A 13,555-nucleotide genomic window follows, 5' to 3' on the forward strand; every position below is an offset into this window, starting at 1 on the left:
CGTTTGTTCAACGATTAAAGTCCTACGTGATCTGAGTTCAGACCGGAGTAATCCAGGTCGGTTTCTATCTATTACATAATTTCTCCCAGTACGAAAGGACAAGAGAAATAGGGCCCACTTTACCAAAGCGCCCTTAACCAAATAGATGATACAATCTCAATCTAGACAGTTTATCTAAATACATTACCCGAGAGCTCGGGTTTGTTAGGGTGGCAGAGCCCGGCAATTGCATAAAACTTAAGCTTTTATTATCAGAGGTTCAACTCCTCTCCCTAACAGCATGTTCATAATCAATATCCTCTCACTAATTATCCCCATTCTCCTCGCCGTAGCCTTCCTAACCCTAGTTGAACGCAAAGTACTAGGCTACATGCAACTTCGCAAGGGGCCGAACATCGTAGGACCATATGGCCTGCTCCAACCCATTGCAGACGCCATGAAACTCTTCACTAAAGAGCCCCTCCGACCCCTCACATCATCCACATTCATATTTATTATAGCACCTATCCTAGCCCTTACACTAGCCCTAACCATATGAATCCCATTGCCCATACCATACCCACTCATCAATATAAACCTGGGAGTACTATTCATACTAGCCATATCCAGCCTAGCTGTCTACTCCATTCTATGATCCGGGTGGGCTTCAAACTCAAAGTACGCTCTAATCGGCGCCCTACGAGCCGTAGCCCAAACAATCTCATATGAAGTCACACTAGCTATTATCCTCTTATCTGTACTACTAATAAACGGATCCTTCACATTAGCCACACTAATTACCACTCAAGAATATATCTGACTTATTATCCCCGCATGACCCCTAGCTATAATATGATTCATCTCTACTCTAGCAGAAACCAACCGAGCCCCATTTGACCTCACAGAAGGAGAATCAGAGCTTGTTTCCGGATTTAACGTAGAATATGCAGCAGGCCCTTTCGCCCTGTTCTTTCTAGCAGAATACGCCAACATTATCATAATAAACATCCTCACAACAATCCTATTCTTCGGAGCATTTCATAGTCCCTACATACCAGAACTATACACCACCAACTTCACTGTAAAAACCCTAATCCTAACAACCACCTTCCTATGGATCCGAGCATCCTATCCACGATTCCGATACGACCAATTAATACACCTCCTATGAAAAAGCTTTCTACCCCTTACCCTAGCCCTATGTATATGACACGTCTCCCTGCCCATCATCACAGCAAGTATTCCACCTCAAACATAAGAAATATGTCTGACAAAAGAGTTACTTTGATAGAGTAAAACATAGAGGTTTAAACCCTCTTATTTCTAGAATTATAGGAATCGAACCTAACCCTAAGAATCCAAAAATCTTCGTGCTACCAATACTACACCACATTCTAAAGTAAGGTCAGCTAAATAAGCTATCGGGCCCATACCCCGAAAATGTTGGTTTATACCCTTCCCATACTAATCAAACCCCCTATTTTCATTATCATTATATTAACCGTTATCTCAGGAACTATGATCGTAATAACAACTTCCCACTGACTCATGGTCTGAATCGGCTTCGAAATAAACCTACTAGCCATTATTCCTATCCTCATAAAAAAATACAACCCACGAGCCATAGAAGCAGCCACAAAATACTTCCTAACACAAGCAACTGCTTCCATGCTCCTAATAATAGGAATCATCATCAACTTACTGCACTCAGGACAATGAACTGTCTCAAAAGACCTGAACCCCATAGCATCCATTATAATAACAACCGCCCTAGCAATAAAACTAGGATTAGCCCCATTCCACTTCTGACTGCCCGAAGTCACACAAGGAATCTCCATGTCCTCGGGCCTAATCCTACTCACATGACAAAAAATCGCCCCACTATCAATTCTATACCAAATCTCACCTACCATTAATCCTAACCTACTCCTAACAATAGCCATCATATCAGTTATAATCGGAGGCTGAGGGGGACTCAATCAGACCCAACTACGAAAAATCATAGCATATTCCTCAATCGCCCATATAGGCTGAATAGCAGCTATCATAATATACAGCCCCACAATAATAATTTTAAACCTGATCATCTACATCACCATAACACTAACCACCTTTATACTATTCATATATAACTCAACCACAACAACATCATCCCTATCACAGACATGAAATAAAACTCCCCTAATCACCTCATTTATCCTAGTACTAATAATATCTCTAAGCGGCCTTCCTCCACTCTCCGGCTTCATCCCAAAATGAATAATCATCCAAGAACTAACTAAAAATGAAATAATTATAATACCCACACTACTAGCTATAACAGCGCTACTTAACCTATACTTCTACATACGACTAACATATACCACTGCACTAACTATATTCCCCTCAAATAACTGCATAAAAATGAAATGACGATTCGAACGCACAAAAAAAACAATCCTTTTACCCCCCTTAATCGTAATATCTACCATACTACTACCACTCGCACCAATACTATCTGTCCTAGATTAGAAGTTTAGGTTAAATTAGACCAAGAGCCTTCAAAGCTCTAAGCAAGCCCTAGCAGACTTAACTTCTGCATACCAACTTAACCCTAAGGACTGCAAGAATCTATCTTACATCAATTGATTGCAAATCAAACACTTTAATTAAGCTAAGCCCTTACTAGATTGGTGGGCCCCAACCCCACGAAATTTTAGTTAACAGCTAAATACCCTAGTCAACTGGCTTCAATCTACTTCTCCCGCCGTCCGGAAAAAAAAGGCGGGAGAAGCCCCGGCAGCCTCAAGCTGCTTCTTTGAATTTGCAATTCAATATGACACTCACTGCAGGACTTGGTAAAAGAGGACTAAACCTCTGTCTTTAGATTTACAGTCTAATGCTTACTCAGCCATTTTACCTATGTTCATAAACCGCTGACTATTTTCAACCAATCACAAAGATATTGGAACTCTTTACCTTCTATTTGGCGCCTGAGCTGGTATGGTGGGGACTGCTCTCAGTCTCTTAATCCGAGCCGAGCTGGGTCAACCTGGCACACTGCTAGGGGATGACCAGATTTATAATGTAGTCGTCACCGCCCATGCTTTTGTAATAATCTTCTTTATAGTGATGCCTATTATAATTGGAGGGTTTGGAAACTGATTAGTCCCATTAATAATCGGGGCCCCCGATATAGCATTCCCTCGAATGAATAATATGAGTTTCTGACTCCTCCCCCCGTCTTTCCTGCTTTTGCTCGCATCATCTATGGTAGAGGCTGGGGCGGGGACTGGGTGGACAGTATACCCGCCTCTAGCCGGCAACCTAGCTCATGCAGGAGCATCCGTAGACCTAACTATTTTCTCACTACACTTGGCAGGTGTCTCCTCAATCTTAGGCGCTATTAATTTTATTACTACTATTATTAATATAAAACCCCCTGCTATATCCCAGTATCAAACACCTCTATTTGTCTGATCGGTCTTAATCACTGCTGTATTACTACTCCTATCGCTGCCAGTTTTAGCAGCAGGCATCACTATGCTACTGACAGATCGAAATCTGAACACCACATTTTTTGACCCCGCTGGAGGAGGGGATCCTATCTTATATCAACACTTATTCTGATTTTTCGGTCACCCAGAAGTCTACATTTTAATTTTACCCGGGTTTGGAATGATTTCACATATTGTCACCTATTACTCAGGTAAAAAAGAACCTTTTGGCTACATGGGAATAGTTTGAGCTATAATATCAATTGGCTTTCTGGGCTTTATCGTATGGGCCCATCACATGTTTACTGTGGGGATAGATGTGGACACACGAGCATACTTTACATCAGCTACTATAATTATTGCTATTCCCACAGGGGTAAAAGTATTTAGTTGACTGGCTACTCTTCATGGAGGTAATATTAAATGGTCTCCCGCTATGCTATGGGCCCTAGGATTTATTTTCTTATTCACTGTGGGGGGCCTAACAGGAATCGTACTAGCAAATTCCTCATTAGACATTGTCCTTCACGACACATACTACGTAGTAGCTCACTTCCACTATGTATTGTCAATAGGAGCAGTATTTGCTATCATAGGGGGTTTTGTTCATTGATTCCCCCTATTCTCAGGATATACTCTCGATAATACTTGGGCAAAAATTCATTTCACTATTATATTCGTAGGTGTCAATATAACGTTTTTCCCTCAGCATTTTCTAGGCTTGTCCGGAATGCCTCGACGTTATTCTGACTATCCAGATGCATATACAACTTGAAATACAGTCTCCTCAATAGGCTCTTTTATCTCACTAACAGCAGTAATATTAATGGTTTTCATAGTGTGAGAAGCTTTTGCATCAAAGCGAGAAGTGGCCACAGTGGAACTAACCACAACCAATCTTGAATGGCTGCATGCATGTCCCCCTCCGTATCACACATTTGAAGAACCAACCTATGTACTGTTAAAATAAGAAAGGAAGGAATCGAACCTCCTTAGATTGATTTCAAGCCAATGCCATAACCACTATGTCTTTCTCAATCAAGAAGTATTAGTAAAACAATTACATAACTTTGTCAAGGTTAAATTATAGGTTTAAGCCCTGTGTACTTCTATGGCATATCCTTTCCAACTAGGTTTCCAAGATGCTACATCCCCTATCATAGAAGAGCTTCTACACTTTCACGATCACACACTGATAATTGTATTCCTAATTAGCTCCCTAGTCCTTTACATCATCTCACTAATACTGACAACCAAACTCACGCACACAAGTACAATAGATGCCCAGGAAGTAGAAACCATCTGAACTATTTTACCAGCCATCATCTTAATTCTCATTGCCCTGCCCTCCTTACGAATTCTCTACATAATAGACGAGATTAATAACCCCTCTCTCACTGTAAAGACCATGGGACATCAATGATACTGAAGCTATGAATATACTGACTATGAGGACCTGAACTTTGACTCCTATATAATCCCTACTCAAGAACTAAAGCCCGGAGAACTCCGATTATTAGAAGTTGATAACCGAGTAGTGTTACCAATAGAAATGACTATTCGCATGTTAATCTCATCAGAAGACGTACTACACTCATGAGCCGTCCCATCCCTGGGCCTAAAAACTGACGCCATTCCAGGCCGACTAAACCAAACAACCCTAATAGGTACACGACCTGGGTTATACTATGGTCAATGCTCAGAGATCTGTGGCTCAAACCACAGTTTTATACCCATTGTTCTTGAACTAGTCCCACTATCATACTTTGAAGAATGATCTACGTCTATACTGTAATTTCATTAAGAAGCTAAATTAGCGTTAACCTTTTAAGTTAAAAACTGGGAGTTTAAACCTCCCCTTAATGACATGCCACAGTTAGATACATCAACCTGATTTATTACTATTACTTCCATAATTATAACACTATTTATTATATTTCAACTAAAAATCTCAAAACACCTGTATCCATCAAGCCCGGAGCTCAAATCTACGGCCGCACTAAAACAACCTAGTCCTTGAGAAAAAAAATGAACGAAAATCTATTCACCTCTTTCACTACCCCAACAATAATAGGACTGCCTATTGTCGTATTAATTATTATGTTCCCCAGCATTCTATTCCCTTCACCTAATCGACTAATTAATAACCGCCTAGTCTCACTCCAGCAGTGATTAGTACAACTAACGTCAAAACAAATATTAGCCATTCACAATCGCAAAGGACAAACTTGGGCCCTAATACTCATGTCCCTCATTCTATTTATTGGATCAACAAACCTGTTAGGCCTACTGCCCCACTCATTTACCCCAACTACCCAACTATCAATAAACTTAGGAATAGCTATTCCCCTATGAGCCGGTGCCGTAATCACCGGATTTCGCCACAAAACTAAAGCATCCCTAGCCCACTTTCTACCACAAGGAACACCAATCCCCCTGATCCCCATACTTGTAATTATTGAAACTATTAGCCTTTTTATCCAGCCCGTGGCTCTGGCCGTACGACTAACAGCTAACATTACTGCAGGCCACTTATTAATACACTTAATTGGAGGGGCTGCTCTGGCTCTAGCAAATATTAATGCCTCTATTGCTCTAATTACCTTTATTATTCTCATCCTACTAACAATCCTTGAGTTCGCTGTAGCCCTAATCCAAGCCTACGTCTTTACCCTACTTGTAAGTCTATATCTACATGACAATACCTAATGACCCATCAAACCCACGCATACCATATAGTTAACCCCAGCCCATGGCCACTTACGGGGGCACTTTCAGCTCTATTAATAACTTCAGGCCTGGCTATATGATTTCACCACAACTCAATATTACTACTAACTCTAGGTATAACCACCAATCTGCTCACTATGTATCAATGATGACGAGATATTATTCGGGAAAGCACATTCCAAGGTCACCACACACCCACCGTTCAAAAAGGTCTCCGTTACGGGATAATTCTCTTTATCATCTCAGAAGTATTCTTCTTCGCAGGATTTTTCTGGGCCTTCTACCACTCAAGCCTAGCCCCAACTCCCGAACTAGGAGGATGCTGGCCACCTACAGGTATCACCCTGCTCAACCCCCTAGAAGTCCCACTACTCAACACTTCCGTACTATTAGCTTCCGGAGTAGCAACCACCTGAGCTCACCACAGCCTAATAAAAGGTAACCGAAAACATATGCTTCAAGCCCTATTCACCACAATCTCTTTAGGGATATACTTGACACTACTTCAAGCCTCAGAATACTGTGAAGCATCATTCACAATCTCAGACGGGGTCTATGGATCCACTTTCTTTATGGCCACAGGATTTCATGGACTCCATGTGATTATTGGCTCTATTTTCCTCATCGTCTGCTTCCTACACCAATTAAAATATCATTTCATATCCAACTACCATTTTGGATATGAAGCTGCTGCCTGATACTGACATTTCGTAGGTGTAGTGTGACTATTCTTGTAAGTTTCTATTTATTGATGAGGACACCATTCCTTTAGTATTACCTAGTACAGTTGACTTCCAATCAACCAATTTCGGTACAATCCGAAAAGGAATAATACATGTAATACTAACTCTGCTTACCAACACACTTCTATCCACACTACCTGTATTAATCGCATTCTGATTACCCCAATTAAACACCTATGCAGAAAAAGCAAGCCCTTATGAGTGTGGATTTGACCCCATAGGATCCGCCCGCCTACCCTTCTCTATAAAATTTTTCCTAGTAGCTATTACATTCCTACTATTCGATCTAGAAATTGCACTACTACTCCCCCTTCCCTGGGCCTCACAAACAAACAAATTATCAACCATACTTATCATAGCCCTCCTACTAATCTCTCTACTAGCCGCGAGCCTAGCCTACGAATGAACCCAAAAAGGACTAGAGTGAACTGAATATGATAATTAGTTTAAACCAAAACAAATGATTTCGACTCATTAGATTGTAGCTTGCCCTATAATTATCAGATGTCCATAGTCTATATTAATATATTCCTGGCTTTCATCATATCACTTATAGGACTATTGATGTACCGATCCCACTTAATATCCTCTCTCCTATGTCTGGAAGGCATAATGCTATCCCTATTTATCATAATAACCGTAGCAATCCTAAATAACCATTTCACACTAGCTAGCATGACTCCTATCATCCTGCTAGTATTTGCAGCCTGCGAGGCGGCACTGGGCTTATCCTTACTAGTAATGGTATCAAACACATATGGTACTGATTATGTACAAAACCTAAACCTCCTGCAATGCTAAAAATTATTATCCCTACTGCCATACTCATACCGATAACATGACTATCAAAACCCAACATAATCTGAATTAACTCAACTACCTACAGCCTCCTGATCAGCCTTATTAGCCTTTCCTATTTAAATCAACTAGGCGACAACAGCCTAAATCTCTCATTACTATTCTTCTCAGACTCACTTTCTGCACCTCTACTAGTATTAACAACATGACTCCTGCCACTAATACTTGTGGCTAGTCAGTCACACCTATCAAAAGAGACCTTGGCCCGAAAAAAACTATACATCACGATACTTATTACTTTACAACTTCTCCTAATTATAACATTCACCGCCACAGAACTAATTATATTTTATATCCTATTTGAAGCCACATTAATCCCCACCCTTATTATTATTACCCGATGGGGCAATCAAACGGAGCGACTAAACGCTGGCCTATACTTTCTACTCTACACCTTGGTAGGCTCACTGCCCCTCCTAGTCGCACTGCTATACATTCAAAACACAACGGGAACTTTAAATTTCCTAATCATTCAATACTGAACCAAACCAATCTCAACCACCTGGTCTAACATCTTTCTCTGACTAGCATGCATAATAGCATTTGTAGTAAAAATACCTCTATATGGACTCCACCTGTGATTACCAAAAGCACATGTCGAAGCCCCCATTGCCGGCTCAATAGTACTTGCTGCCGTACTGTTAAAACTAGGGGGATATGGAATGATACGTATTACAATTCTACTCAACCCCACAACAAACCAAATAGCATATCCTTTCATGATGCTGTCCCTATGGGGAATAGTTATAACAAGTTCTATCTGTTTACGTCAGACAGACCTGAAATCCGTAATCGCATATTCATCCGTAAGCCATATAGCCCTAGTAATTGTAGCTGTGCTAATCCAAACACCCTGAAGTTATATAGGAGCTACAGCCCTTATAATCGCCCGCGGACTAACCTCCTCAATATTATTTTGCCTCGCAAACTCAAACGACGAACGAGTCCATAGCCGAACAATAATTCTAGCACGAGTCCTACAAGCCATCCTCCCTCTGATAGCTGCCTGATGGCTACTAGCCAGTCTCGCGAACCTAGCCCTGCCTCCTACCATTAACCTAATCGGAGAGCTATTTGTAGTAATAGCTTCCTTCTCATGATCCAACATAACTATCGTCCTCATGGGTACAAATATTATCATCACAGCCCTATATACCCTCTATATGCTCACTACAACCCAACGAGGTAAATATACACACCACATTAAAAACATCAATCCATCATTCACACGAGAAAACACCCTAATAGCCCTTCACCTGCTCCCACTCCTTCTCTTATCACTCAACCCCAAAATCGCACTAGGTCCTATTTATTGTAAATATAGTTTAATAAAAACATTAGCTTGTGGATCTAATAATAGAAGTGCAAATCTTCCTATTTACCGAAAAAGTATGCAAGAACTGCTAATTCATGCCCCCACGTATGAAAGCGTGGCTTTTTCAACTTTTATAGGATAGAAGTAATCCATTGGTCTTAGGAGCCAAAAAATTGGTGCAACTCCAAATAAAAGTAATAAACCTATTTACCTTCTCTATACTCACCACAGTATCCATTCTATTCCTGCCCATCATCATATCCAATACTCAACTATACAAAAATAACCTATACCCCCATTATGTAAAAACCACAATCTCTTATGCCTTCACCATCAGCACAATTCCGGCTATAATATTTATTTCCTCCGGACAAGAAACAATTGTCTCAAACTGACACTGACTATCAGTCCAAACCCTCAAATTGTCACTAAGCTTTAAACTAGATTATTTCTCGATCATCTTCATCCCTGTGGCACTTTTCGTTACATGATCAATCATAGAATTCTCAATATGATATATACACACAGATCCTCATATCAATCGATTCTTCAAATATCTCCTCATATTTCTAATCACTATAATAATCCTAGTGACCGCCAATAACCTGTTCCAACTATTTATCGGTTGAGAGGGAGTAGGAATTATATCCTTCCTGCTCATCGGATGATGATATGGTCGAGCAGACGCAAACACTGCCGCCCTACAAGCGATTCTCTACAACCGCATCGGAGACGTAGGATTTATCACGGCCATAGCATGATTCCTTGCCAACATAAATGCATGAGACTTTCAACAGATCTTTATTACCCAGCATGAAAACCTAAATGTCCCATTGCTAAGTCTTCTCCTAGCAGCGACAGGCAAGTCTGCTCAATTTGGCCTACACCCATGACTACCATCAGCCATAGAGGGTCCAACCCCCGTTTCCGCCCTACTCCACTCAAGTACAATGGTTGTAGCCGGAGTCTTTTTACTAATCCGCTTCCACCCACTCATAGAACAAAATAAAACCATACAAACTCTCACCCTATGCCTAGGGGCCATCACAACCTTATTCACAGCTATCTGCGCCCTCACACAAAATGACATCAAAAAAATCGTTGCCTTCTCAACTTCAAGCCAATTAGGTCTAATAATCGTTACTATCGGAATCAACCAACCCTACCTTGCATTCCTTCACATCTGTACGCACGCATTTTTCAAAGCTATATTATTTATGTGCTCTGGATCAATTATTCACAGCCTAAATGATGAACAAGACATTCGAAAGATAGGCGGATTATATAAACCCATACCTTTCACCACCTCCTCCCTCATCATCGGAAGTCTCGCATTAACAGGAATACCTTTCCTAACAGGCTTTTACTCTAAAGACCTGATTATCGAGACAGCCAATACGTCGTATACCAACGCCTGAGCCCTATCGGTCACTCTCATCGCTACATCTCTCACGGCTGCCTATAGTACTCGAATCATATTCTTTGCACTCCTAGGACAGCCCCGATTTAACTCCCTAAGTCCAATCAATGAAAATAACCCCCACCTAATCAACTCCATTAAACGTCTCTTAATTGGAAGCATTTTTGCAGGGTACTTGATTTCCCACAACATTCCCCCAATAACCACCCCACAAATAACCATACCCCACTATCTAAAACTAACTGCTCTCGCCGTAACCATCACAGGCTTCATCTTAGCATTAGAACTTAACCTTGCAACTAAAAACTTAAAATTCAAATACCCCTCGAACCTCTTTAAGTTTTCTAGCTTCCTAGGGTACTTTCCAATTGTAATACACCGCCTCCCATCAACAATAGGCCTAACTATAAGCCAAAAGTCCGCATCGATACTATTAGATATAATCTGACTAGAAAATGTATTACCAAAATCCATCTCCCACTTCCAAATAAAAATATCAACCATCGTATCTAATCAGAAAGGGCTAGTTAAGCTCTACTTCTTATCCTTCATAATCACCTTGACCCTTAGCCTGCTCTTACTTAATTTCCACGAGTAATCTCTATAATCACCAATACACCAATAAGCAAGGATCAACCAGTAACAACTACCAACCAAGTTCCATAACTATACAATGCTGCAATCCCCATGGCCTCCTCACTAAAAAACCCCGAATCACCCGTATCATAAATTACCCAATCACCCGCACCATTAAACTTAAACACAACCTCAACCTCATCTTCTTTTAAAATATAACAAGCAGTTAATAACTCCGCTAGCACCCCCGTAATGAATGCACCCAACACGGCCTTATTAGACGTCCACGCCTCGGGGTAAGGCTCAGTAGCCATAGCTGTAGTATACCCAAACACCACAAGCATGCCCCCTAAATAAATTAAAAAGACCATTAAACCTAAAAACGACCCTCCAAAATTCAATACAATACCACAACCAACACCACCGGCCACAATCAAACCAAACCCACCATAAATAGGAGAAGGCTTTGAAGAAAAACTTACAAAGCTCACCACGAAAATTGTACTTAAAATAAACACAATATATATTATCATAATTCTCACATGGAATCTAACCATGACTAATGATATGAAAAACCATTGTTGTATTTCAACTATAAGAACCTAATGACCAACATTCGAAAATCACACCCCCTTATCAAAATTATCAATCACTCATTCATTGATCTTCCCACTCCATCCAACATCTCAGCATGATGAAACTTTGGCTCCCTGTTAGGAGTATGTTTAATCCTACAAATTCTCACCGGCCTCTTTCTAGCCATACACTATACATCAGACACAATAACCGCTTTCTCGTCAGTCACCCACATCTGCCGCGACGTAAATTATGGCTGAATTATCCGATACCTACACGCCAACGGAGCCTCCATATTCTTTATCTGCCTATACATACACGTAGGACGAGGAATGTACTACGGCTCCTACACCTTCTCAGAAACATGAAACATTGGAGCCGTACTATTGCTCGCAGTCATGGCTACAGCCTTCATGGGATATGTCTTACCCTGAGGCCAAATATCCTTCTGAGGAGCAACCGTGATCACCAATCTCCTATCATCAATCCCATACATTGGGAGCAACCTAGTAGAATGGATCTGAGGGGGCTTCTCAGTAGATAAAGCCTCCTTGACACGATTCTTTGCCTTCCACTTTATCCTTCCATTCATCATCTCAGCCCTAGCAGAAATCCACCTCCTATTCCTTCATGAAACAGGATCTAACAACCCCTCAGGAATGGTATCTGACTCAGACAAAATCCCATTCCACCCGCACTACACAGTCAAAGACATCCTAGGCCTTTTAACACTAACCCTAACGCTCATGCTACTTGTCCTATTCTCACCAGACCTATTAGGAGACCCTGATAACTACATCCCCGCCAATCCTCTAAACACCCCTCCTCATATCAAGCCTGAGTGGTACTTCCTATTCGCATACGCAATCCTTCGATCTATCCCCAATAAACTAGGGGGAGTCCTAGCCCTAGTCCTATCCATCTTAATCCTAACAATTATCCCCGCCCTCCACACTTCCAAACAACGGGGGATAATGTTTCGACCACTAAGCCAGTGCTTATTCTGATTCCTAGTAGCAGACCTTCTGACCCTGACATGAATTGGCGGCCAGCCCGTAGAATATCCTTTCATCACCATCGGGCAACTAGCCTCCATCCTATATTTCTCTATTCTCCTAGTCCTAATACCCATCTCAGGCATTATTGAAAACCGCCTCCTTAAATGAAGAGTCTTCGTAGTATATAGAATACCTTGGTCTTGTAAACCAAAAAAGGAGAATATGCACCCTCCCTAAGACTTCAAGGAAGAAGCAACAGCCCCGCCATCAGCACCCAAAGCTGATATTCTTTCTTAAACTATTCCTTGTTAATACCAAAAAACAACTCCATAGCTTCCATAATTCATATATTGCATATACTCATACTGTGCTTGCCCAGTATGTCCTCATTTTCCATAAAAACAAGTGAAAAACCCCTAACTCCCACAACACAGACGCACAGTGTAAAAAACCGATCAACTGCCCCCCCCTCCCCCCATGTATATCGTGCATTAATCGCTAGTCCCCATGGATATTAGGCATGTACAATAATCTATATATATTACATAAGACATACTATGTATATCGTGCATTAATCGCTAGTCCCCATGAATATTAAGCATGTACAATAGTTTATATATATTACATAAGACATAATAGTGCTTAATCGTGCATATTTATGATTTAACAATGTTCTTCTATGGACCTCAACTGTCCGAAAGAGCTTAATCACCTGGCCTCGAGAAACCAGCAATCCTTGCTTGAACGTGTACCTCTTCTCGCTCCGGGCCCATTTCAACGTGGGGGTGTCTATAACGGAACTATATCTGGCATCTGGTTCTTACTTCAGGGTCATGACGTTCTTAAATCCAATCCTTCAACTTTCTCAAATAGGACATCTCGAT

The 13,555-nt window shown here is 41.0% G+C and overlaps 13 protein-coding genes across 13 annotated transcripts, besides 22 other annotated features; 12 read left to right on the forward strand and 1 right to left on the reverse strand. All coding sequences in view use genetic code 2, as the record gives it.

Moving 5' to 3' along the window:
• Window positions 1-203, forward strand: part of an rRNA (l-rRNA) that runs on past the window's edge.
• Window positions 204-278, forward strand: a tRNA (tRNA-Leu).
• A 2-nt stretch (window positions 279-280) lies between these two features.
• Window positions 281-1,236, forward strand: ND1 (NADH dehydrogenase subunit 1). Its single transcript has one exon. A coding segment is annotated over exon 1 (956 nt).
• Window positions 1,237-1,305, forward strand: a tRNA (tRNA-Ile).
• Window positions 1,303-1,376, reverse strand: a tRNA (tRNA-Gln).
• A 1-nt stretch (window position 1,377) lies between these two features.
• Window positions 1,378-1,446, forward strand: a tRNA (tRNA-Met).
• Window positions 1,447-2,488, forward strand: ND2 (NADH dehydrogenase subunit 2). Its single transcript has one exon. A coding segment is annotated over exon 1 (1,042 nt).
• Window positions 2,489-2,557, forward strand: a tRNA (tRNA-Trp).
• A 16-nt stretch (window positions 2,558-2,573) lies between these two features.
• Window positions 2,574-2,642, reverse strand: a tRNA (tRNA-Ala).
• A 1-nt stretch (window position 2,643) lies between these two features.
• Window positions 2,644-2,716, reverse strand: a tRNA (tRNA-Asn).
• Window positions 2,717-2,748: 32 nt separating this feature from the next.
• Window positions 2,749-2,814, reverse strand: a tRNA (tRNA-Cys).
• Window positions 2,815-2,879, reverse strand: a tRNA (tRNA-Tyr).
• Window position 2,880: 1 nt separating this feature from the next.
• Window positions 2,881-4,425, forward strand: COX1 (cytochrome c oxidase subunit I). Its single transcript has one exon. It carries the CDS (start codon window positions 2,881-2,883, stop codon window positions 4,423-4,425), a length of 1,545 nt encoding a protein of 514 aa, YP_001874803.1.
• Window positions 4,423-4,491, reverse strand: a tRNA (tRNA-Ser).
• A 6-nt stretch (window positions 4,492-4,497) lies between these two features.
• Window positions 4,498-4,566, forward strand: a tRNA (tRNA-Asp).
• On the forward strand, window positions 4,567-5,250 carry COX2 (cytochrome c oxidase subunit II). Its single transcript has one exon. The coding sequence runs from the start codon at window positions 4,567-4,569 to the stop codon at window positions 5,248-5,250; it is 684 nt and encodes a 227-aa protein (YP_001874804.1).
• A 3-nt stretch (window positions 5,251-5,253) lies between these two features.
• Window positions 5,254-5,321, forward strand: a tRNA (tRNA-Lys).
• A 1-nt stretch (window position 5,322) lies between these two features.
• ATP8 (ATP synthase F0 subunit 8) lies at window positions 5,323-5,526 on the forward strand. Its single transcript has one exon. The coding sequence runs from the start codon at window positions 5,323-5,325 to the stop codon at window positions 5,524-5,526; it is 204 nt and encodes a 67-aa protein (YP_001874805.1).
• ATP6 (ATP synthase F0 subunit 6) lies at window positions 5,484-6,164 on the forward strand. The gene has a single exon. The coding sequence runs from the start codon at window positions 5,484-5,486 to the stop codon at window positions 6,162-6,164; it is 681 nt and encodes a 226-aa protein (YP_001874806.1).
• Window positions 6,164-6,922, forward strand: COX3 (cytochrome c oxidase subunit III). Its single transcript has one exon. The coding sequence runs from the start codon at window positions 6,164-6,166 to the stop codon at window positions 6,920-6,922; it is 759 nt and encodes a 252-aa protein (YP_001874807.1).
• Window positions 6,923-6,947: 25 nt separating this feature from the next.
• Window positions 6,948-7,016, forward strand: a tRNA (tRNA-Gly).
• Window positions 7,017-7,363, forward strand: ND3 (NADH dehydrogenase subunit 3). Its single transcript has one exon. A coding segment is annotated over exon 1 (347 nt).
• Window positions 7,364-7,432, forward strand: a tRNA (tRNA-Arg).
• Window positions 7,433-7,729, forward strand: ND4L (NADH dehydrogenase subunit 4L). Its single transcript has one exon. The coding sequence runs from the start codon at window positions 7,433-7,435 to the stop codon at window positions 7,727-7,729; it is 297 nt and encodes a 98-aa protein (YP_001874809.1).
• Window positions 7,723-9,100, forward strand: ND4 (NADH dehydrogenase subunit 4). The gene has a single exon. A coding segment is annotated over exon 1 (1,378 nt).
• Window positions 9,101-9,169, forward strand: a tRNA (tRNA-His).
• Window positions 9,170-9,228, forward strand: a tRNA (tRNA-Ser).
• Window positions 9,229-9,298, forward strand: a tRNA (tRNA-Leu).
• ND5 (NADH dehydrogenase subunit 5) lies at window positions 9,299-11,119 on the forward strand. Its single transcript has one exon. The coding sequence runs from the start codon at window positions 9,299-9,301 to the stop codon at window positions 11,117-11,119; it is 1,821 nt and encodes a 606-aa protein (YP_001874811.1).
• ND6 (NADH dehydrogenase subunit 6) lies at window positions 11,103-11,630 on the reverse strand. Its single transcript has one exon. The coding sequence runs from the start codon at window positions 11,628-11,630 to the stop codon at window positions 11,103-11,105; it is 528 nt and encodes a 175-aa protein (YP_001874812.1).
• Window positions 11,631-11,699, reverse strand: a tRNA (tRNA-Glu).
• Window positions 11,700-11,702: 3 nt separating this feature from the next.
• Window positions 11,703-12,842, forward strand: CYTB (cytochrome b). The gene has a single exon. The coding sequence runs from the start codon at window positions 11,703-11,705 to the stop codon at window positions 12,840-12,842; it is 1,140 nt and encodes a 379-aa protein (YP_001874813.1).
• Window positions 12,843-12,912, forward strand: a tRNA (tRNA-Thr).
• Window positions 12,913-12,979, reverse strand: a tRNA (tRNA-Pro).
• Window positions 12,980-13,555: a sequence feature (control region; CR).

Source organism: Uncia uncia, mitochondrion (assembly GCF_023721935.1).
Source record: "Uncia uncia mitochondrion, complete genome".
Lineage (NCBI taxonomy): Eukaryota > Metazoa > Chordata > Mammalia > Carnivora > Felidae > Panthera > Panthera uncia.